General features: G+C 42.8%; 1 protein-coding gene across 3 annotated transcripts in view; it reads left to right on the top strand.

Moving 5' to 3' along the window:
* The window catches only part of KIZ (kizuna centrosomal protein), a 211,425-nt gene that overhangs the window by 124,673 nt on the left and 61,466 nt on the right, over positions 1–25,286 (top strand). For all 3 annotated transcript variants that reach the window (XM_077282783.1, XM_077282785.1, XM_077282784.1), the window contains exon 12: positions 24,764–24,860. In XM_077282783.1, coding sequence (XP_077138898.1) covers positions 24,764–24,860 — 97 coding nt within the window. The remainder of the gene's footprint in view (positions 1–24,763; positions 24,861–25,286) is intronic.

Genomic DNA, 25,286 nt, shown 5'->3' with positions numbered 1-25,286 from the left:
ATAGGGGTGCCCAAACTTTTTCATATAACTGTAAAAGTAGAAGTTAGCCCCCTTTTTGGTTTTGTGGCACTTTTAGATACACCCCAGCTAAGCAGTGTTATTATTTTTGTGATTTAACATGTAATATCATTGGCATTGTTGTTAAAAGGGGTTCCCATAAACAAAAGTTAATAATAATACTAATAATAATTTTATTTATATAGCACCAACATATTCCGCAGCGCTTTACAAATTATAGAGGGGACTTGTACAGACAATAGACATTACAGCATAACAGAAATCACAGTTCAAAATAGATACCAGGAGGAATGAGGGCCCTGCTCGCAAGCTTACAAACTATGAGGAAAAGGGGAGACACGAGAGGTGGATGGTAACAATTGCTTTAGTTATTTGGACCAGCCATAGTGTAAGGGTACCGTCACACAGTGCCATTTTCATCGCTACGATGGCACGATTCGTGACGTTGCAGCGTCGTATGATTATCCCTCCAGCGTCGTAGACTGCGGTCACACGTTGCAATACACGGCGCTGGAGCGATAATTTCATGACGTATTTGAGATGTAGAAGCCGTTGGTTACTGTGCACACATCGTATACAACCTGTGTCACACGATGCAATCATGCCGCCACAGCGGGACACTAGACGACGAAAGAAAGTTTCAAACGATCTGCTACGACGTACGATTCTCAGCGGGGATCCGGATCGCAGTAGCGTGTCAGACACAACGATATCGTACCGATATCGCTAGAACGCCACGAATCGTGCCGTCGTAGCGATTGAAAATGGCACTGTGTGACGGTACCCTTAGGATCGGGTGTTCATGTAAAGCTGCATGAACCAGTTCACTGCCTAAGTATGTAGCAGTGCAATCACAGAGGACTATTACCTGTATAAAATGCATGAGAACATGATGCGAGGAAGTTTAATTTTAATCAATGGATCTTGGAATAATAATAATTTCCACAATTGGGTGTGTTTAAATAAAATGTTCCTGTGCTGAGATAATCTTATAAATGTGCCCCTGCTGTGTACTGTGTAATGGCTGTGTCTGACGTATAGGGACATGGTCTGATCATACCACAGCTCCTGGGCAGGGGAGGAAGCAAAAGAGTAGACAGGACAGCAGGGGATCACAGCTGATTCTTTCTTTGAAGTAAAACATTGTTTAAAAATAGGCAGGGAAATGTTTTACCTGTAAAATGATACCATGCTTTAATGTCTGTTACTCTTTTTTGATTCCTTTTGATTATATAGTATACTAGATGGTGGCCCGATTCTAACGCATCGGGTATTCTAGAATATCTATGTATGTATGTATATAGCAGGCACATAGTATATAGCACAGGCCATGTAGTTTATAGCAGACAAATACTACGTGGCCTGTGCTATATACTATGTGGCTGCTATATACATACATACATATTGTAGAATACCCGATGCGTTAACACAGGCCACGCAGTATATAACACAGCCCACACAGTATATAGCAGCCACGCAGTATATAACACAGGCCAAACAGTATATAACACAGGGCCCGTAGTATATAGCACAGCCCACATAGTATCTAACACTGGCCAGGTAGTATATAGCAGTCACGCGGTATATAACACAGCCCACGTAGTATACAGCAGTGTGGGCACCATATCTCTGTTAAAAAAAAATATATATTTAAAATAAAAAATAGTTCTATACTCACCCACCGGGATCCAGCGAAGCTGTGCCGAGACGCGCGTGGCTGCCGCCATCTTCTGTTCCCAGGATGCATTGCGAAATTACCCAGATGACTTAGACCGCTAAGTCTTCTGGGTAATTTTGCAATGTATCTCTGGGAACGGAAGATGGCGGAGGCCACGCGCGTCTCGGCTTATTACGGAAGGTGAGAATAGCAGGTTTTTGTTTTTTTATTATTTGTAACATTACACCTTTTTACTATTGATGCTTCATAGGCAGCATCAACAGTAAAATGTTGGGGACACACAGGGTTAATAGCAGCGTTAACGGAGTGCGTTACCCGCCGGATAACGCACTCCGTTAATGCTGGCATTAACCCTGTGTGAGCGCTGACTGGGGGGCACTCGGGAGTATGGAGCGGGCGCCGGGCACTGACTGGATGGAAGTAGGGAGGGACTAATCGGACTATGCATGTCTCTGATTGGTCGCAGCAGCCAGGACAGGCAGCTGGCGAGACCAATCAGCGACGCGGGATTTCCGGGACAGACAGACGGAAGTACCCCTTAGACAATTATATATAGATATTTACTATATAACTTTGTCTTGGATTTAGCATATAATAGCCACTTACAGCACGTTTTCAATAGTGACTGCCAGTCTATGCATGCGTCATGTGACAGCTCTCAGGCGTCGTATCGTATTTCTCACATAAAATGGCTACTCACTAAAGGCTTCCAAAACATGGCGGCTGGTTTGCTCATGCGCCATGTAAATCTGCGCTCCGACCTCCAACTTGTGGGAACGCACGTCTATGATGTCACTGAGGAATTTCCCTCATGTGCGCTCTCCCAGAGAGGTCCGGACATGTGATGGTAACATCCGGTGGGAAGAACACGCCACATGCGCTAAACACACAGGCTAATTACAGCTCAGGGCTTAAAAGGACAGACGGGATATCAGCTATTCATTCCCCATTGAGAAAGCTTATGTGAAACGTGCGTCTGGGGTGGAATCCATTGGTCTGTGCACGTGCACTTTACACAATGGGTAAGTCTATTTGATACTAGTTACTATTGCTTTATTCTTATTATATGCCTTATTTTCTTTCACAAGTAAACAATAGAACATACATCTCTCAGCACAAGCACTTTATCCTTTCCACATGCCATAGTCTTGCCCATGTGAATAGCCAGACTCATTTACTTGCACATATAGAGTAATTGTTTACATGAGGCTTCTGATACTATATACTAGTGAAATCAACATGTGCCCCACTCAATCTAGGGCACTTCGCAACAAAGCAATAACTAATCTCACATATACATATACAGGTCCTTCTCAAAAAATTAGCATATAGTGTTAAATTTCATTATTTACCATAATGTAATGATTACAATTAAACTTTCATATATTATAGAATCATTATCCACCAACTGAAATTTGTCAGGTCTTTTATTGTTTTAATACTGATGATTTTGGCCTACAACTCCTGATAACCCAAAAAACCTGTCTCAATAAATTAGCATATCAAGAAAAGGTTCTCTAAACGACCTATTACCCTAATCTTCTGAATCAACTAATTAACTCTAAACACATGCAAAAGATACCTGAGGCTTTTAAAAACTCCCTGCCTGGTTCATTACTCAAAACCCCCATCATGGGTAAGACTAGCGACCTGACAGATGTCAAGAAGGCCATCATTGACACCCTCAAACAAGAGGGTATGACCCAGAAAGAAATTTCTCAACAAATAGGCTGTTCCCAGAGTGCTGTATCAAGGCACCTCAATTGTAAGTCTGTTGGAAGGAAACAATGTGGCAGAAAACGCTGTACAACGAGAAGAGGTGACCGGACCCTGAGGAAGATTGTGGAGAAGGACCGATTCCAGACCTTGGGGAACCTGAGGAAGCAGTGGACTGAGTCTGGTGTGGAAACATCCAGAGCCACCGTGCACAGGCGTGTGCAGGAAATGGGCTACAGGTGCCGCATTTCCCAGGTAAAGCCACTTTTGAACCATAAACAGCGGCAGAAGCGCCTGACCTGGGCTACAGAGAAGCAGCACTGGACTGTTGCTAAGTGGTCCCAAGTACTTTTTTCTGATGAAAGCAAATTTTGCATGTCATTCGGAAATCAAGGTGCCAGAGTCTGGAGGAAGACTGGGGAGAAGGAAATGCCAAAATGCCTGAAGTCCAGTGTCAAGTACCCACAGTCAGTGATGGTGTGGGGTGCCATGTCAGCTGCTGGTGTTGGTCCACTGTGTTTCATCAAGGGCAGGGTCAATGCAGCTAGCTATCAGGAGATTTTGGAGCACTTCATGCTTCCATCGGCTGAAATGCTTTATGGAGATGAAGATTTCATTTTTCAGCACGACCTGGCACCTGCTCACAGTGCCAAAACCACTGGTAAATGGTTTACTGACCATGGTATTACTGTGCTCAATTGGCCTGCCAACTCTCCTGACCTGAACCCCATAGAGAATCTGTGGGATATTGTGAAGAGAAAGTTGAGAGACGCAAGACCCAACACTCTGGATGAGCTTAAGGCCGCTATTGAAGCATCCTGGGCCTCCATAACATCTCAGCAGTGTCACAGGCTGATTGCCTCCATGCCACGCCGCATTGAAGCAGTCATTTCTGCCAAAGGATTCCCGACCAAGTATTGAGTGCATAACTGAACATTATTATTTGATGGTTTTTTTGTTTGGTATTAAAAAACACTTTTATTTGATTGGACGGTTGAAATATGCTAATTTATTGAGACAGGTTTTTTGGGTTATCAGGAGTTTTAGGCCAAAATCATCAGTATTAAAACAATAAAAGACCTGACAAATTTCAGTTGGTGGATAATGAATCTATAATATATGAAAGTTTAATTGTAATCATTACATTATGGTAAATAATGAAATTTAACACTATATGCTAATTTTTTGAGAAGGACCTGTATGTGGGAAGAAGAAGAGATCCCAAATTATATTAAAAGCAGTTTTTATTAAACAACTATTAAAAACCCATACAGATGTGAATAAATAAAAAAGCAAAAATACCGTAGGGGACACCTCACAAAACACCAAGGCACAAATGCTGATATAGAGGTAGAATATGTCTACAGCTACAGTGGGTGGTAAAAAGTAATCAAAAAATATCACATCCGTTTGATCAATATCTTATTTGCCCAGCTTAAATACAATAGCAACATATGGCGGGTATCAAACAGGTGGCGACAGGAAACAACAGATAATTAATACAATTACATCACTAGATTAACAATCAAAATACTTCATCATAGATCACAGTGGTTCATGGACTGTATGATATACCTTGTCTTATATGCTAACAAGTTTCCATGTAACATAATGTGACCACCTAATCCCATAGCAAGCAGTATGACATGATCATGTGGAAAAGGTTTATTACCTTGTGCAGATCCGTCCCCGGAAGAAGCAGGAGGCAAAACATGCGTCGGGGTGAGGGGACACCACGAGCACCAGCATCTGCACAAGGTAATAAACCTTTTCCATATAGCCCATATGTTGCTATTGTATTTTAGCTGGGCACTTGATATTGATCAAACGGATGTGGTATTTTTTTATTACTTTTTTACCACCCACTGTAGCTGTAGACATATTCTACCTCTATATCGGCATTTGTGCCTTGGTGTTTTGTGAGGTGTCCCCTACGGTATTTTTGCTTTTTTATTTATTCACATCTGTATGTGTTTTTATTTAATAGTTTCTTAATAAAAACTGCTTTTAATATCATTTGGGATCTCTTCTTCCCACGTATATGTATATGTGAGATTAGTTGTTGCACTATATACTAGTGGTCATCTTGGAACTGTTCCTTACCCGACCTCCTATTCCTGCGGTTTTAATTGTGAATCCTACCTTTACCAAACTCTGTATTTATGTGTGATATGTTTTGGTCACACTTTATGTGCTATTGTAATAATAAAATCATGTTTATTTTATGAAGTTAGTACTCCAATTCTCTTCTGTTATCTAGACCTTTCAGGAGTTTTTTCCTTATATCCCCACTTGATTAAGACTTGATTTAGGATTATGTTAATAGCGTTACCTTTTATTTGTCTTATCAGTGTCCCTGTGAACTTTTTAATATGTTAACGTTGGTGAGATTTTGTTTATTTTTGTCAATGTAAAAAGCTCTTTGTAGCATCTAGTGGTGATAAAAACCTCTTTTGAGTTTGTGAATAAGAACTGATTCCTGCTAAAAGAGTGCATTGCTGCAATTCCATTTTGTCCTAGTAAGTTCCTGACTGGTACAGATTTAGTGTGCGTGTGTGTGTGTTGGGTGATGACTGGGTGGTTGCATGTAGGGAGGTGTTGCCAGATATGAGCTTTTGGTCAAAGTTGATGACAATAATCTGGCCATTAATCCACTTTAGTTCTTAATCTAAAAAAATTGTTGTTGATATATCTTAAAAGACACATCTGCGCTCCAAATAATTAGTACGTCGTCAATGTATCTGCCATAGGAGCAGATCGTGGGATAGAAATGATTGTCCAATATGAATACAAGTTTTCTCCCACCGAACCATAATCACTTTTGTCCTTTGAAACATATATTGCAATAAAAACGTATTAAGGATTTTTGTGGATATTGTCCACGCTGCTGAACAAATGGAAATCCGGACGTATTGATGAAAAGGAATGATGGTTTTATTCAATGTGTTTCGAAGTCTATATATGACATCTTCCTCAGGAAATACCACACACATATCACGTGTCATATATAGACTTCGAAAAGCGTTGAATAAAACCACCATTCCTTTTCATCAATACGTCCGGATTTCCATTTGTTCAGCAGCGCGGACAATATCTGCAAAAATCCTTTGTATGGTTCCTGATATGGTCAATATTTGACCGGTGGATCTGCGGCAGCTGACGTTTATATGCCCTATTAAAGGGGCATCAGGTGAGCAGTTTTCTGAATAACAGATTCTGAAATTGTCGGATAAGACCCTATGTGCGCTTCTTCTATCCTATAGTTTTTGTTTAATAAAAACTTATTGTCAAAGGTAAAATAATTGTCACGAGAAGAAAAAACTATTATTTAAGATGAGAATCGTAACCTCTTAGACCCCAGTCCAGAGCCTCTCACCTAGCCAAATCAGTTCTCATGCTTCGCACTGATGAGGGCCAACAGCCCGAAACACCATGTCTGCGAATTGAGATACTGATTTGGCTTTTATCCTGAGTCATATTGCACGACTCGTTAGAGGGTTGATTGTGACTTGTAAGATCGCTACTTCCAACAGGTGGCGCTATAGAGTTAAGTCCTATTCTTCTCAGAAGAGGCAATTTGCTTATTTAAGATGATAATTTAAAAGCTTTTGTAGCTATGTTGTACATACTTGATCATTACTTTATACTGCTACATCTTATCCTAGCTGTCCTTAGCTATAAAACTTCAAATGTGAAACCTGTCCTATGGCTAGGTTCACATGAGTGTATAAAAAAAATCAGAGTTTTCTCTTCGCCACGACAGCACCCACTGAGAGAGGGGATCCGCCCCTAGGAACAGGAAACCCTATGGAGAGATAAAAGGGGCGGTCCCCCTCGCTCCCACAGTTTGGTTTCCTGTTCCTACGGGAATCCATGGAGAGAAGAGGATGCCCAGCCTGGATGCCGCTTGCGCGGTTTACCTTAGGGGACGGCAAGGGCTCCAGAGCTGGAAGCAGCGTCGGGGGTCCTGCTTCGGTTTCCCCCCTCTGCTGGCAGACGCCGTGAGGCCAGGACGGTGGTTGCTGGCTCACGGGATTCCAGCCGGTTTTTCGTCTGCGGGAGCAACGCTGTGGTGAGGTTAGCGTCGCGCCGTCCTCGGCGGACGCATATGCAGCATGGAGCCCCAGTGTATTCCCCCGGAAGTACAGGTAAACTTCCGGGGTGATGGAGGAGGAGGACAGCGCCTGCGCTGACACCGGCGGCAGCGCAGGCCCATACAGTATGGCCGCGACCCGGAAGTGACTAGCGCTTCCGGGTACAACCGGAAGAAGATGGCGGCCCCCATATGAAAGGACGCCGGCGATAACGCTCCGGCGTCCACTATGGATTCTGCGCCGGACGCTGTGATGTCTTCGTTAGAAGCCACCGCATCCACTCCACGCAGCCATACCAGCACCAGCCGCTCTAAGCAGAGCGGATCTTCTAGGAAGAGCAAGTCGGATCGTGCCATTCCTCAACCCGTGCCTCAGTCTCCTCCTCATCAGCCGGTACCTTCACACAGCTTCACTGGGTGAGTGTATATCTACCCTATTTAGGCTGATTATTGTTCCCTCTCCCTCACACCCTAGGCCAAAAGGACGGAAAAAACGAAACACAGACAGTGTGCGTTATGTCTCCAGCCCCTTCCAGATAGTCATAAAAAGAGGCTTTGTAAACCGTGTATTGACTCTACCCTACGGGAAGAAGCCTCCGTTAAATCGGAAGACATTAGGGTCATGATTAGAGAAGAACTACGAGCCCTACATAGTTCTGTCAAAGAGCCGCGTACTAAAGGAAAAAAGGGGTACGTTTCCCCTATATCTGACCAGTCGTCTGATAGAGAAAATGCAGACTCTGATATTTCCCGTGAATACGTTTCCTCAGATGAGGACCAAAATACATGCTTTCCCACCGACAGCATTGATAACCTGGTAAAATCAGTCTGCAACACCATGGGCATTGAAGATTCTAAGGTCCCTAAAACGCAGCAGGATATCATGTTCGCTGGTCTGTCAGAAAAGAAAAGACCCTCCTTTCCTGTAATAGCGGCAGTAAAAGATCTAATCAAGAAAGAATGGGAAAGCCAGGGGCAAAGGGGTTTACCTCCAACCTCAAAAAGACGTTATCCATTTAATGATGATGAGTTCTCATTATGGTCAAAAGCCCCGAAGGTGGATGCAGCAGTGGCATCCACATCCAAAAAATCCTCACTGCCCGTGGAGGATTCGGGCTCATTACAAGACCCACTGGACCGTAAAACCGACACTCTTTTAAAAAGAGCCTGGGAGTCATGTACGGGAGCCTTTAGGCCGGCAATATCGGCTACATGCACCGCCAGGTCCATGCTAGTCTGGCTAAATGACCTGGAAGAGGGACTAAAAAGCGGTCTCTCTAGAGACAAATTAATATCCTCTATACCTTTGATTAGAGGGGCTACAGCCTTCCTGGCGGACTCATCTGCTGACTCCATACGCTTGGCGGCCAAATCAGCGGGACTCACGAATGCAGCACGTAGAGCCCTGTGGCTTAAGGGATGGAAGGGGGATCCCCAAACAAAATCTAAATTGTGTGGCCTCCCATGTCAGGGTGAGTACCTGTTTGGTACTAAACTAGACGAGATCTTAACTAAAGCGGGAGAGAGAAAAAAGGGCTTCCCTAATGTTAATTACCTTCCATCCTATAGGAGAGCGTTCCGGAAGCCAGTGTTTAATAGAAGGAAAGATTTTAAGAACCAGGACCGCTGGGCCACTAGAGACACCAAACAAAGGGGTGCATTCTTCGGGAAGCGCCCTTTCAAACCTGAGGACAAACCCCGTTAGAGCGGATCTACCTGTGGGAGGTAGATTATCCTCCTTCGCAGATAAATGGCGGCTGATAACATCAAATAGTTGGGCAAATGATCTTGTCACCTCCGGCTTAAAATTAAGATTTTCCCGAGTCCCTCCGGACTCATTTCTATTGACTTCATTAAAATCTCAATCACGACAGGAGGCATTGGAACAGGAAGTAATGAGTCTTCTGTCCAAGGGGGTATTGGTGGAAGTTCCACTTCTTCAGGAGGGCAAAGGGTTTTACTCCCCGTTATTTCTAATACCAAAACCGGATGGATCATTTAGAACCATTATAAACCTTAAAAAATTAAACACCTTCTTAGAGAATCAAACCTTTAAAATGGAGTCTATCCGTTCCACCATAAAACTCCTGTTTCCCCATTGCTTCATGACGGTTCTGGACTTGAAAGATGCGTATTACCATCTCCCAATCTTTAAAAAACATCAACAATATCTCCGCGTGGCGGTTGTCATAAAAGGATATATACGGCACTTTCAGTACACAGCAATGCCCTTTGGACTGTCAATTGCTCCAAGGGTATTCACTAAACTAATGTCAGAGGTCATGTCATTTCTAAGATTAAAAGACACCCTCATAATCCCATACCTAGACGACCTTCTAGTAGTAGGAAAATCCCCCTCACAATGTCAACAAAGATTAAGTCACATGATTTCATCCTTGCAGAACTTAGGATGGATAATAAATTGGGAAAAATCTAGGTTAATCCCAACGACTCGACAGGTATTTTTGGGGATCATATTAGACTCTATAACTCAAAGGTGTTTTCTCCCAGAATCTAAACAGATGACGGTGAGGAATAAAGTTCAGTCTATACTAGATAAACCTATAATTTCCCTTCGGGAGGGTATGTCCTTACTTGGCTCCTTCACGTCATGTATACCAGCGGTTCCATGGGCCCAGTTCCACTCGAGGTGCTTACAGTATGCAATTTTAAATGAGGAGATAAAATTACATGGCCGATTAGACGGTAAAATTTCCCTTTCTAGTGACGTAATCCAATCTCTAACCTGGTGGTTACAACCAGATCATCTAATTATCGGGGTTCCCTGGGAGGTTAAACCCTCAAACATAATATTTACGGATGCCAGCCCTCATGGTTGGGGGGCACACTTGGGGAACCAGGTTGTCCAGGGGCTGTGGTCGGTTTCGGAATTAGACGACTCATCAAATAAAAAAGAACTAAAAGCCATCTATCATGCCCTATGTGAATTCCTCCCACAGTTGCACGGAACACATACCAGGGTTCTCTCAGACAACATGACATCAGTGGCTTACGTCAACCATCAAGGCGGAACGAGATCAGGCACTCTCATGTCTATAGCCGAAAACATCTTGACTATAGCCGAAAATCATCTTCTGTCCTTATCAGCACTTCATGTCCGAGGGATAGACAACGCGAAAGCAGACTTTCTCAGTCGTCATACCCTCCATCAGGGGGAGTGGGTGTTAAATCGTCGGATATTCAGTATGATAACTATAAAATGGGGTATACCCGACATAGATCTCTTTGCCACAAGAGACAACAGGCAAGTAAAAACATTCGCCTCAATGTTTCGAACAGACAACCCCGATGTTCTCGACGCCCTCCAGATTCCATGGACATTTCAGAAGGCATATGCCTTTCCCCCGATGGTTCTTCTTCCAACAGTCATCAGGAAGATAAGAGAGGACAGAGCGAGTGTGATATTGATCGCTCCATTCTGGCCAAAGAGACCATGGTTTTCCCTGCTCAGAGCCATGTCCATCTCGGATCCATGGATTCTCCCAGAGAATCAAGATCTGCTTTCCCAGGGGCCCTTCAACCACCCTCATGTGAAGGGTCTGCGGTTGACAGCCTGGGATTTGAGAGGCAGCTGTTAAAACTAAGGGGCTTCTCTGATAAACTAATCGATACCCTATTGCTGAGTAGGAAAAGATCCACTACATCGATCTATGTAAGAGTATGGAAAAAATTTTTAAGCCTCTATCCCTCAGCCTTGTCAAATGAAATTCCAGTCCCTATTATTCTTGAATTTCTCCAAAGAGGACGTGATTTAGGCCTCTCAGTTAACACCTTAAAAGTGCATGTTTCAGCGCTAGGGGCTTTATATAGTCACAACGTTGCAGGAGATAGATGGATATCCAGATTCATCTCAGCCTGCCAGAGAGCAGAACCAGTCCATATCTCCAACTCACCTCCTTGGGATGTTAATCTGGTCCTTGAAGCCTTGACAAACCATCCGTTTGAGCCTCTAGATTCTGCTCACATTAAATATGTCTCCCTCAAGACTGCTCTTCTTGTCGCCTTAGTATCGGCAAGAAGGGTAAGTGACATACAGGCGCTATCAGTAGATCCTCCATTTATGTCAATATTGCCAGATAGGATTGTCCTAAAAACAGACCCTTCCTACTTGCCTAAGATGTGTACTAAATTCCATAGATCTCAAGAAATCCTTCTTCCTACCTTCTATAATAACCCTACGAATCAGGAGGAAGAAAAGTACCATACTTTAGATGTGAGAAGGGCTGTGATAACCTATCTAGACAGGACTAGTCCCTGGAGGAAGAGCAGGGCTCTCTTTGTTTCCTTCCAGGGTCAAAGAAAAGGAGCTGGTGTTACCAAAGGCACATTATCCCGATGGATTCGGGAGGCGATATACCTGGCCTATTCGTCTAAAGGGGTAGATCCACCTGAGACTGTAAAGGCACATTCCACCCGGGCGATATCATCATCCTGGGCAGAGCGGGCAGAGGTTCCAATAGAACTCATATGTAAGGCCGCAACCTGGTCGTCTCCTACTACCTTCTATAGTCACTATAGACTAGATCTATCTGCCTCCACTGACCTGTGTTTCGGTAGATCAGTTCTTAACACGATAATCCCCCCCAAATAACTGTCTCTGAAAGTCTCTCAGTGGGTGCTGTCGTGGCGAAGAGAAAACACCGGATTACGTACCGGTAATGCTCTTTTATAGAGCCACGACAGCACCCCTTCACTTCCCTCCCTTATATATTAGTTTGCATATGAGCACGGATAAGGGTGATTGGTTCTTGTAAATATTAGTAGTTTAAGATAAAATGATAATAAATTGCCTACTAATACTGGTGGGCGGTTCCTCGCAATCTCTGTAACCCAAACTGTGGGAGCGAGGGGGACCGCCCCTTTTATCTCTCCATAGGGTTTCCTGTTCCTAGGGGCGGATCCCCTCTCTCAGTGGGTGCTGTCGTGGCTCTATAAAAGAGCATTACCGGTACGTAATCCGGTGTTTCATCCAGAAAAGTGGGACGAGATAATCTGAAGACCGAATTGGAGAGCTATATAGGAGAGAATCAGATGAGAGCATCGGATGCGATATGCTAATGACCTTCAGCTCAAACATCTCCGAGTGTGAACCGAGTGCCAGTGCTCTGTGCTCCCATCCTTTCACATGACAGCATTGCCGCACAGGTGCTCAGGAGAAGGACAAAATCATTTCACCATCTCCATTGCTAGTGTCCGATGACATCTGAGTGCAGTCCGATGTTTCACACACACCCATAGACTTGTATGGGTGTTTGCGATCCGATTCTCAGATGCACTCGCAGCATGCTGCAATTGCTTTCTCATGCCAATTTGGCATGAGAAAATTAATTGCAGATCTGAACTGTCCCATAGAATACATTTGGGCTTGGTGCAATTCGATAAAACATCGGCTAGCACTCAGCCTTGTTATACCATATAGGATATACAAAACCAAAAGAACAACTTCACACAAGGCAAATGTCAAAAATATATATATATATCTTTATTTAATGGCTATTATATAACAAATTTACAGCAGATACCACAGGGACAAGAAAGCGGTGGGATACCAACTACCTCCCCTAAATCCTACTTAATAGTGCAGCACAAAATTAGCACAAATTATGTAATTCATAAATAAATAACTGTAGGTTAGTGCAAATATGCGTTTATATAGGTAATAAATATACTCAAGTAAAATATATCAGTAGTAAAGACCCTGTATGAGCACAATGAAGGTGACGCATAATACTGTCAGCGGCTTATATATACAGCATAAATATTTGAAAATAAGGCATAGTTACCATAGGGGAGTGTGTGAAGGACCCACCACACCCGACGCGTGTTTCGCAAGAAATGCTTCGTCCAGGGACCCCTGATTTAAGGAGGAATTATGATTTTTTTTTTTTTACGGTTTTGTGCATTTTCTCTGTTTTTTAGGGTAAGTTCACACTGGGCGTTTTTGCTGCATTTTTTTATGCTAATTTTCAGCTGCTTTTTACAATACCAGCAAAGCCTATGAGATTTCAGAAATCTCAAGCACACACATTTTTTTTTGTGTGACCAGTATTTTGTACTTTCCTGCGTTTTTTGGACATAGAGCGTGTGACTTCTTTCAGTGTTTTTGCTGCTTTTTTCAGCGTTTTTCACCCATTGACTTTGAATGGGTGTTTAAAAAACACACAAAAAAACGCAGGTATCATTATTTGCTGCTGAAAATTCAAGGACATTAGCATGGACAAAGAGAAAAAAAACGCACCAAATACGCTACAAAAAACGCACCAAAAACGCACCTAAACCTGCGTTTTTGACGCAGCTTTCCTGCCAAGAAGATCAGGCTTTGCAGCAGAAAAAAAGCAGCAAAAACGCCCTGTGTGAACTTACCCTTAGTGTTCTTTTAACGCCATAACAAGTGCAGATACACCTTTTTACGGTGGATTTTGAAAGACATTAATGAGGAATAATTGTATAGCGCCATCAACAGGCAAAAATTATGCAGTTTTCCGCTATATTTGACAGCGGACATCTTGCAGCATCACTCTCTATCGAATCCATATTGGCAAATCTGGGTTGTGTAACAGCTTTGATGGAGGCTTTCTTTTTAACATATTGACACCTGAGGTCATGTAATGACCTGACGGTGCAGTGACCTGTTTAGCCCTGCTCTCAGCAGGACCTAACAGCATACCTCCCAACTGTCCCGGATACAGCGGGACTGTCCTGATTTTGACAGTCAGCCCCGTGATCCCGGGCGGGACATTAGTTGTCTCTCAGTTGTTGGGAGGTGTGCTGCAATATCAGGCGGTCACTGCGGTCAGCCTCTTCCTTGCACCCGCAGAGCTGCCTGAGCACAGGACACCACATATTGGCTGCTGCGTGGCCACAGGACCTGTGATGAGGTCACAGGGGGGAGGAGTCAGGGGTCACATGATCGGGACCTCGTGGATTGCAGGACTCGGCTCTGTGCTGGTTGCCTACTTGCCATGGTGCTGGATGAGGTAAGCTGCCGTGTGTGGGGGTCAGGAGGTGTACAGTGTGGATGTAGTGGAGCCGTGTGTGTACGAGGTGTATGGAGCGGAGTGCGTGTGTGTACGAGGTGTATGGAGCAGAGCGTGTGTGTGTACGTGGTGTATGGAGCGGAGCGCGTGTGTGTACGAGGTGTACGGAGCACGTGTGTGTACGAGGTGTACGGAGCAGAGCGCGTGTGTGTACGAGGTGTATGGAGCAGAGCGCGTGTGTGTACGAGGTGTACGTAGCGGAGCCGTGTGTGTACGAGGTGTACGGAGCGGAGCGCGTGTGTGTACGAGGTGTACGGAGCGGAGCGCGTGTGTGTGTTCGAGGTGTATGGAGCGGAGCCGTGTGTGTATGAGGTTTACGGAGTGGAGCCGTGTGTATGAGGTGTACGGAGCGGAGTCGTGTGTGTATGAGGTGTATAGAGCGGAGCTAAATGTGTACGAGGTGTACGGAGCGGAGCCGCGTGTGTACGAGGTGTATGGAGCGGAGCGCGAGTGTACGGAGTGCAGCCGCGTGTGTAGGAGTAGCTATGTGTGGCCATTATACGGTACGAAGTATCATGTGTGGCCAATATACAGTATGCAGCATCATGTGTGGTCATTATACAGTATGGAGCATCATGTGTGGCCATTATACAGTATGGAGCATCATGTGCAGCCAATATACAGTATGGAGCATCATGTGGGGCCATTGTACAGTATGGAGCATCATGTGGGGCCATTATACAGTATGGAGCATCATGTGGGGCCATTATACAGTACTAGATGGTGGCCCGATTCTAACGCATCGGGTATTCTAGAATATGTATGTCCACGTAGTATATTGCACAGTCCACGTAGTATATTGCCCAGCCACGTAGTATATTGCCCAGCCACGTAGTATATTGCCCAGTGATGTGGCATACAGCACAGAGCCACGCAGCATATTGCACAGCGATGTAGTATACAGCACAGAGCCACGTAGTATATTGCCCAGACACATAGTATATTGCCTAGCTACGTATGTCACAGGTTAAAAAATAAAAAATAAACATACTCACCTTCCGATCCGAGGGCCCCTTGTAGTTCTAACATACTTACCATACTTGTAGTTCTGTCGCCTGTGCGAGGTACAGGCGGCAGCTTCCGGTCCCAGCCTGCTCGCGCAGGGCCTGTGATGACGTCGCGGTCACATGGTACACGACGTCACGGCAGGTCCTTCTGCCAGACCATCCGTGCCAACGGAACGTGGCGGTTGCATCGCGAGGAGCGGGAAAGGCGGCGTAGGTGAGTATATAATCATTTTTTATTTTTTTATTATTTTTAACATTTGATGTTTTTACTATTGGCGCTGCATAGGCTGCGTCAATAGTAAAAAACTTGGTGACACAGGGTTAATAGCAGCGGTAACGGAGTGCGTTACCCGCGGCATAACTTGGTCCGTTACCGCCGTCATTAACCCTTTGTGAGCGGAGGGGTGTATGCGGGCAGTGAGTGCGGGGAGTAAGGAGCGGCCATTTTCTTCTGGACTGTGCGAGTCGCTGAAGTGACCCTTAGACAATTATATAGTAGATGGAGCATCATGTGTGGTCATTATACAGTATGGAGCATCATGTGCGGCCATTATACAGTATGGAGCAATGTGTGGCCATATTTTTTTGTTTATAATTATTCTTTATGAAACAGTGTGATCAGCAGTGCTAATTGGGTGTGGTTGGGACGTGGATATGGGTGTGGCTAGTTATGAATGGGTGTGGTCAGAGGCGTGGCCTAAAATTTGCCGCGGCGCGCTTCACGCCCCGCAAACTTTGTCCCTCTTTCCCATCTTCAAAAGTTGGGAGGTATGCCTAACAGATTGTGTCAATCTCAAGCCAAATCTCATATTAAAAATATTGAAGTTTCATAGTGGGACTAAGTAAAAACATTTCAATAAAACCCAAAAAAATCACAAAATGCAGTTTTGCTGAAAAAAAATGCAGCTTTTATGTAAAAATAAACAAAAAACTGACACAATTGTTATCTCTGGAACAACCGTAACTATAAAACTGTCATGTTATTTATGCCATACAGCAAACACCATAAAAAATGCAATGTAAAGCAAATTAAAAAGTGAAAAAAAAAGTAATAGAAGAAAACGTCAACTTGTTTGACAAAAATACAAGCTCTCATATGACTCAGTAATGTACAGTTCTCAGAATATAGTGATGCAAAACAAAATTATTTGTTGGTTAATAGTTTTTAGTGTACAAGCGTATCCTCATATAATACTAGTACCACTGTATTTGTACTGACCCGAAGAATAAAGCTGTCTTATCAATATTACGCATGGTGAACAGTGTAAAAAATTGAATAAAATAATTGAATAGCAAGATTTGTTCATTCTGCGTCAGAAAAATTATAACAAAAGTGATCAAAAAAGTTCTGTTCCCTAAAATGGAACGAAGAACCTCCACTCTATTGCCTAAAAAGTAAAAAAATAAAAATGTTCACAGCTCTCAGAATATGGAAATTTTCTGCATAAAAAAGCCATTTTGTGTGTAATTATAATAATAGTAATAGAAGCAAAACTCTGGTATCGCTGTAATCAAGCTTACCCGAAGAATAAAATCGTCTTATCAATTATATTGCACAGTGAACAGCATGAAAAAAAAACTTGAAGTGCTGTTTACTTGTTAATTCTGCCTCCCAAAAATCAGAATAAGGCATAACAATGTCACGTGAGGTCTGGGAGACCCATCACTTGAATGGCATCGGAAGTGAGGATAAGGTGTTTTCATCCTAGAATTAAGAAATATTGTAATTGAGAAGGGATTGTATGAGTATTGGACAATCCCTTTAAGGATATAAGCATTCAGAATTTAAAAATCTCTATACTTTTTCTGAAATGTCATCAAATTTCAGATACTTGCTTAAAAGAAGCAAAACTTAACGACATAAATTTACCAATAACATAAAGTGAAATGTGTCACAAAAAAACACAGAATCACTGGAATATGTTGAAGCTAGCTGGAGTTATTACTACATAAAGTGACACGTGTCACTTGAAATATGTGGCTCGGTCATTTAGGTCAAAATTTGCTTTGCCTTTGAGGGGTTAAAATGATTTTACCAATCTTCTGCTATGTGTTGTTATAGGGTATATTGTAAGTTGTGCTATTTATGAAATACAGCCGTATCATACATTATGTCTAGATTCTAAAAAAATACATAAATATCTCTAATATTTTATTGGTTTTAATAATAATAATAATAATAATAATCATCTTTATTTATATAGCGCCAACATATTTCGCAGCGTTTTGTTAAGAAAGTGAAATGTATCAAGGTCACTTGTTTGTCACCCGCTCTGGCATTTAAAACATGTAAATAAACTACTTTCTGCGTGATGTATCTGTGAATACACCTGTGAAAACGGCGAGGACTTAGGGAGAACTTAACAGCCACAGTCAGTGTGACACTAATGACTTAATTTAGTAGCTTTGAAGTGAGAGGTCATCAATGCAAGCTTAGATTTATAGGCAGGGCAACCAGAACAGCAGGGGGAAACCTTTCATGTATTTTTGAAGACTTCAATGCAATCCTTCTTCCTGTAGAAAAAAAAATAATAATGTCAGTCAAGGAATTGGATAAAACTTAGCTTTTTTTTTTGTTTCAGTCTCATTTATGAAAACTTGTTTTGTACAAAAATCGTAAAAATAAAATAAACAATGTGTGTCTAGTGGCAATGACTTTGGGTAGGATTACTGGATTTAATAATCCACTTCTAGTGCCTTTTCTTTTTCCAGCAGACCGGGACAGATATAAAGCTTCCTCTGTACCAGCCGTCTGATCTGCGTGGCCTTGATTTCATGGCTATTACGCGTGGCCGTTTTCTTTTATGCCGTTCATGTGATCATAGAATTATAATCGTGTTCCTAAAGTTGAAGTGATTTAGGGATAAAGTTAAACACAGATGTCTGCTCGTATCTTATAATAATAGAATTTAAATTGATCAGGGGGTACGTACACCCGGCAGGCACGTGTCATTTTGAAAGGTCGTGGTCTTGTACAGCTTCTTCCTTGTCTCAGTTGCCTCTAAACAATGATAAAATATAAACAAAATATATCATGCAGGCAAATCTATCTACAAGTCAGATTGTCTTGAAATAATTGAACCCCAAACTTAATTCGACTTTTTGCAACATTTCACATGTTAAATAGTGATGAGCGAGTAAACTCGTTGCTTGGGTTTTCCTGGGCATGCTCGGGTGGTCTCCGAGTATTTGTGACTGCTCGGAGATTTTGTTTTTGTTGACTCCGCTGCATGATTTACGGCTGCTATCCAGACTGAGTACGTGTGGGGGTTGCCTGGTTGCTAGGGAATCCCCACATGTACTCAGGCTGGCTAGGAGTCGTAAATCATGCAGTTACGGCAACGAAAACGAAATCTCCGAGCATTCACAAATACGCGGAGATCACCCGAGCAACGAGTATACTCCCTCATCACTAATGTTAAAGCTATAAAAAAAAGTAATGCTCTATTACAAGGATTTGACTGGTGTTGTTGCAAATGAACACTGTTTTAGGGTTGTCTTTATGGTCATCTGTATTCTAGCAATATGGTTCTGTTTTGGAGTAACCTCTTTAAGAGTTGCTAGTCCTTGGTGATCATTTTGTGTGATCACACTTCGAAGCACAATGCATTTTGCCTACACTTCACCATCAGAAATGTGACATAGCTGCTTATCTTTGACTTATGTAGCTTACATGACAAGTAATTAAACTTCTCATCTACATAAAGCTGTTGTCCAGCAAAAAGAGTTGGTGTGAACCAATCTGCACAGTCCCAGTCCATGGACCACGATAACCCTTAGTGGCCGCTGGCTGGGAGTGAGTACCGCCTCTTTCTTGATGGCGTGGATAAACTTGGCACACACGTGGTCAAATGAAAGTGAGATTTAATTGAAAGAGAGTACATACAATATTGACGTTTCGGTCTCAGATTAGACCTTCATCAATGTACCTCTCAGAGATTTCACAGATTGACGTTCTAATAGGAGATTAATCCACAACATAAGTACGGTTTGGGCACCTACTTGTGCACCACAATTTATAGTAGTGCCTACGGCTATCTTCCAATCTTTCTTGATGGCATCCTGGCTCTTCTTTTGATTAGATGACCTGGCGTCACTCTGTAATGGTGACAACATCCCAAGCCAGCTAATCAAAAGAAAAGCCACGAATGCCATCAGGTAAAAGGCAGTTCTTAGCTCCTGGCCAGTGACCACAGACCACTGTCAATGGCTTATGGACTGGGATATGGAAATCGAGCCGCACCAACTTTACCTTCAAATAAAATATTTTTGTAAAGGACTCGACTGTTTAGAGAAAAAAATACTTGCCCTCACTAATTCGCTAGAGATCCTAGTCTCCAATGGTCTCTTCTTCCTGGTCGAAGCACACTAGTAATGGCAGTATATGTCTGCAAATGTTTCTAGTGTTTATCTTCTGTTTCTATTTTCTGTACCGTGGACACATGGTTATTTCCCATTTGCTAATTGTATTAGACATCAAACATTTCTTTTATGTCCACAGCTCTGTGGTCCTCCCTTTCCTATTCTGTTTTTGACAGATCATGTTTCTCATGCTGGGCAACATATTATGCAGATCTCGGCAAACAGGCAACCAGTTTTTAGTAGCAGACCTATGTTGGAACACTCGGCAATTTGCACTTTGCATGGTTCTCCGGCGCCTTTCTGACCCGATTCCTTTCAATTTGGCGTGCATCTTCTTGTCCCATCTTACTCTACTCAGGCTGTTTTCTTATACTTCTATATATTCTTTCTCCCACTCTGGAACTGTGTGGCACCACACTCAAGCTTCTATACATTGCAACAGCTAACCTCTGCCCTAATAGTCACTAATGACTGTCTTCAACACAGTGGCTACACACCACACATAAAGCCCTATACAGGGCAGCTGTACAGAGCAGGACAAGTCATGAAAATAAAAAATAAACAATTTCTAAGCTATGGGTTCCCTATTGCTTAAAACATTTGGAAACCATGGCTTAAAAACGATCTGGACGACAGATACTTAAAGGGATTCAGCCCCACAGTTTTTAACCAGTGTACAATAATATGAAGTAATATTCGCCTTATGAATTCATGTTGCTTTTGTGCTGATTTTTCTATTCATCTGCCAGTCTCTATTCAGGATGCTTTACAAATGGCTTTTGAAGCCAATCACTGGATGTAGAAATGATGTATCGCTATTCCTGTCGCTACTGTAGCTAGTGATTGGCAGTACAATTACATGTCATCTTGACAAGTCATTGCTGGTGCCAAGGTGAACAGAGACCAGCAGGAGCCAAGGAAGCTTTGGAATAGCAGCAGTAAGGGGAATGGGAAAGTGAGTGACTCCTTTTGCCATTTTTTTTAACTGTAAATTTTTATTGATGATACAACAGTTATAACAAATATAGAACAGTCACAAACATCTTTTACATTCAAAGACAAAGAAAGTTGGAAGAGGGTCAGTACCTCATCCAACACATCGACGTGAAGAAATAAATTAAAAAAAAAAAAGCTAAAGCAGTTTCTCAAAATTGTATCCTTAATATGAACAGACAAAAAAAACAAGAGACACTGTGATCTTTGCGCCCAAAAGTAGTCCCAAGGAGCCCAGACCCAGTCTAAGCACTCCACCCTTGCATTGAGTACCGTGGTCATATACTCCATCCGTCTAATGTCATTAATATTGTAGAGTAGATGGAGGAAACATGGCGAAGAAACCTGCCTCCAATTAAGAGCACGGTAAGAATATGAAGTAACAGTTTTTCCGACCTCTTCCCCATCCCCCTAGGGGTAAGATTCAGCAGATATATAGTAGGATCTAGTCCAACTTCAGCATAAAGCACCTTGGAAATCAATGAACCCACTTCCCTCCAGAAATTGTGAATCTCCTAACACATCCAGAAGATATGATACAGTGTACCCACATCTAGGCTGCAACGCCAGCACACATTTGGAATCGCAGGGTTCAGTCTATTCTGAAGATCAGGAGTGTAGTACCACAACATTAATATCTTATACTGATTCTCTTTATAGAGGGTACTCATAGATGATTTAGCCTCCTTTTCCCAAATGATATGCCGTTTTTGGGGTGAGAGTTCCTCTCCCAGAATGGTTTCCCATCTGCTCTTGTAAGGATGCCTTGGTTGACGACCATCTTGAGGGGAGTAGATAATTTTATAGATTTCTGAAATCAAACCTTTAGTCGTCGTCCCCCACCTGCAGATCCTCTCAAAATCAGTCGGGAGAGAGATTCCCGAGGAGCCAAAGAGGGAGGAGGCAAAATGCTTGATTTGTAAGTATTGGTAAAATTCTTTATTAGTAATGGAGAATTTAGATTTTACTTCATCAAATGAAAGCAGCTCAAGCGTGTCACCGTCCACCACATCCGCAAATCTAAATAGACCCGCAGAGGATCAAGGATGGGCCATTGCATGTTCAAGACTGCTTGGTAACCGGGGTTGGAATATGAAGGAAATCGTAGGTGAATTTTGAGAGGCTAAACCAAACGTCTTCATACATGAGTGCCAGATTTCCCTTGTAAATGGAATCAGGCCCAAAAGGGGCTCCGGGACCACCACAGAAAATTAGGATAGATTGGGACCAACCACAACTTCTCTCTCTGTCCATTTATTTTATGCCCAAATCGAGGCCCGAAGGGATTCTACGAAGATGAGCAGTCCAATAATATTTAATTATGTCTGGAACCGATAGTCCTCCCTGTGACTTAGGGGAGACAAGGACACGCTTAGAGATCCGATGACGACCATCTTTCCAAAGGAACCTCATCATAGCCACCTGGAGGGACTTGGGCTGCTTTTGCCATTTTACACTTGTTGTTTCTTTTATACCTGCTGTTTTTGGGAAAACCCTTAAAAAAATGTTTAATTCTGAAGTACGGTAGTTAAAAACTGATAATTTCCATTCCATTGTTTCTTATCACACTCACAATTCCTCACCCACCCCAGAAATCTCCTACCTACCACACATTTAGAAATCTACATGCTATTAACCCTCACACACTTTCAGACTCCCTACACTCATCATTGTCCCCAATCTCCTCTTTTTCCTATCCTGATCTGGCTGTACATCACTTCAATGACACTCTTAGAAGCACCCTTGACCAAGTAGCTCCCCTCACCCTCAGAGCCTCCAAACACAGAGTAAAACAGCCCTGGCTCACTCTCCACATTTGATCCCATCACAGAAGAAGAAGTCTCCAAGCTCTTCTCTTCTTCTCATCCGACTACATGCACCACCGACCCCATTCCCTCACATCTCCAGTCTCTCCAGTCATCACAACTCGCCTAACTACAATCTTTAATCTCTCCCTCTCCTCTGGCATTTTCCCATCCTCCTTCAAACACTCTATCTATTACTAAAGAAACCAGCCCTCGACCCATCCTGCACAAATAACTACAGACCGGTCTCCAATCTCCCCTTCATCTCTTAACTCTTGGAGCGCCTGGTCTACTCCCGCCTTACTTGTTACCTTTCAACTCGTTCCCTCCTAGACCCTTCACAGTCCGGTTTCCGCCCCCTACAATTGACTGAAACTGCACTCATCAAGGTGACCAATGACCCTCTGACAGCAAAATGTAACGGTGACCACTCCCTGCTCATTCTTCTTGACCTTTCTGCAGCTTTTGACACGGTTGACCACCCTCTCCTACTCTCTAGGCTCCAGTCACTAGGCATTAAGGACACTGCTCTCTCCTGGTTCTCCTCCTATCTTTCTGACCACTCCTTCAGTGTTCTGTTCTCTGGCTCCACTTCATCTCCTCTTCCTCTCACTGTCGGGGGAACCTCAAGGCTCAGTCCTTGGCCCCCTTCTCTTCTCCCTCTACATGGCCCCAATTGGAAAGACCATCAGCAGATTTGGCTTTCAGTACCATCTTTATGCTGATGACGCACAACTATACACGTGATCCCCTGACCTTACCCCCGCTGTGCTACAGAACGCCACTGACTGTCTGCAGTCTCCAACATCATGTCCGCTTTCTATCTGAAACTCAACCTCTCCAAAACTGAACTACTTCGGCTCCCACCATCTACTAACCTCCCTAAATCTGACATTTCCCTCTCCATGGGTGGCACTATAATAACACCCTGGCAGCAGGCGCGCTGTCTGGGTGTTGTGTCTGACTCCTATCTCTCCTTCACCTCTCATATACAATCTCTTGCCCGCTCGTGCCGCTTACACCTAAAGAACATCTCTAGAATCCGCCCTTTTCTCACCATGGAAACAACAAAAACCCTCACTGTCGCCTTGATCCACTCCCGCCTGGACTACTGTAACGCTCTATTAATTGGCCTCCCCCTTACTCAACTTTCCCCTCTCCAGTCTATCCTTAATGCAGCAGCTAGGGTTGTCCATCTAGCTAATTGTTACTCGGACGCGTCCGCTCTTCGCCAGTCATAACACTGGCTTCCCATTCATTACAGAATACAGTTCAAAGTACTTGTTCTCACCCACAAAGCTCTCCACAGTGCGGCACCCCCATACATCTCCCTCATTTCGGTCTATCGGCCTAACCGACCGCTGCGCTCTGCAAATGACCTAATCCGTACCTCCCACTCCCGACTCCAAGACATATCCCATGCTGCGCCAATCCTCTGGAATGCTCTACCCCAGGATATTAGGACCATCCACAATTTGCATAATTTTAGGCGCTCCCTCAAAACACATTTGTTCAGAGCGGCCTATCACGTTCCCTAATCAGTCATTTTATGTGTAAGGGCGCATGTGTAGCCCATTAACTATCTCCATCTATCCCCCACCCCCTGAAGATGGCTGGACCATCACTGTAAATACATCATTGTAAAAAAGCTCCTGTGCTTTGTATCTCCCCCACCTCATTGTAGATTGTAAGCGCTCACGAGCAGGGTTGTCTTATTGTGCTTTAATTATTGTATTGTTAATGTTCTTACTTATGACTGTTGTGTTTGAATCTGTTAAACTGTAAAGCGCTGCGGAATATGTTGGCACTATATAAATGGAGATTATTATTATTATATGTTTTACTATTATAGGTTGAACCGGTGATTTAATTTACAATAGTTATCATTTGCTTTGTTTCTTTTGCTTTTAATTCATTTCTAAAATTAATTTTCCAGGTTTTTTTTCAGATTGTTGGGATTTTATACTTTTGATTTAAGCATCATTTACCTATTGTAAACTGTTAAAAAAAATGATACTGTCTTTTGATTCCAGGGTTAACGCCAGACAATACTAATTTAAAAGGTATTTTATGGGAAAAGCGGAGTTCAGAAAGCACCTTATCTTCAAGTGAACCAAGCCCTGTACATAGGTAAACACAATTTTGTTTTGTTTTTTAGTATTTTATTTCTTTTTCTTTTTAGTTTGACTTTCTGTGAACTAAATCTAAAATCACTGTTTTAAGTTTTGAATGGCTTGGCTACATTTTTTCACGAAGCCCAGGTATTGTTGTGCAGCTGTTGTGTTCTCATTTTAAGACTCAATTGACATTGCACTGAACCTCAAATTAACGTGTACAGCTGCTCTCCGTAGGGCTACTTAGAAACCAGACAAAGGCAGTTGTCAGGCAGAGAGCAGACATAATGCAGCAAGAGTCTTGAAGAAATAAAGTGGTGTATTTATTCTAGTTGATATTGACAGAATGTAAACCAAGCTTCATTCAATGCATTTTTCTTTTTGTTTTATTCATTACTGGACTTATATCACTTCCTCTTTTAATATCCAATTTAGTAATTCT

Source organism: Ranitomeya variabilis, chromosome 2 (assembly GCF_051348905.1).
Source record: "Ranitomeya variabilis isolate aRanVar5 chromosome 2, aRanVar5.hap1, whole genome shotgun sequence".
NCBI lineage: Eukaryota > Metazoa > Chordata > Amphibia > Anura > Dendrobatidae > Ranitomeya > Ranitomeya variabilis.
This window is presented reverse-complemented; position numbering and strand designations above follow the sequence as displayed.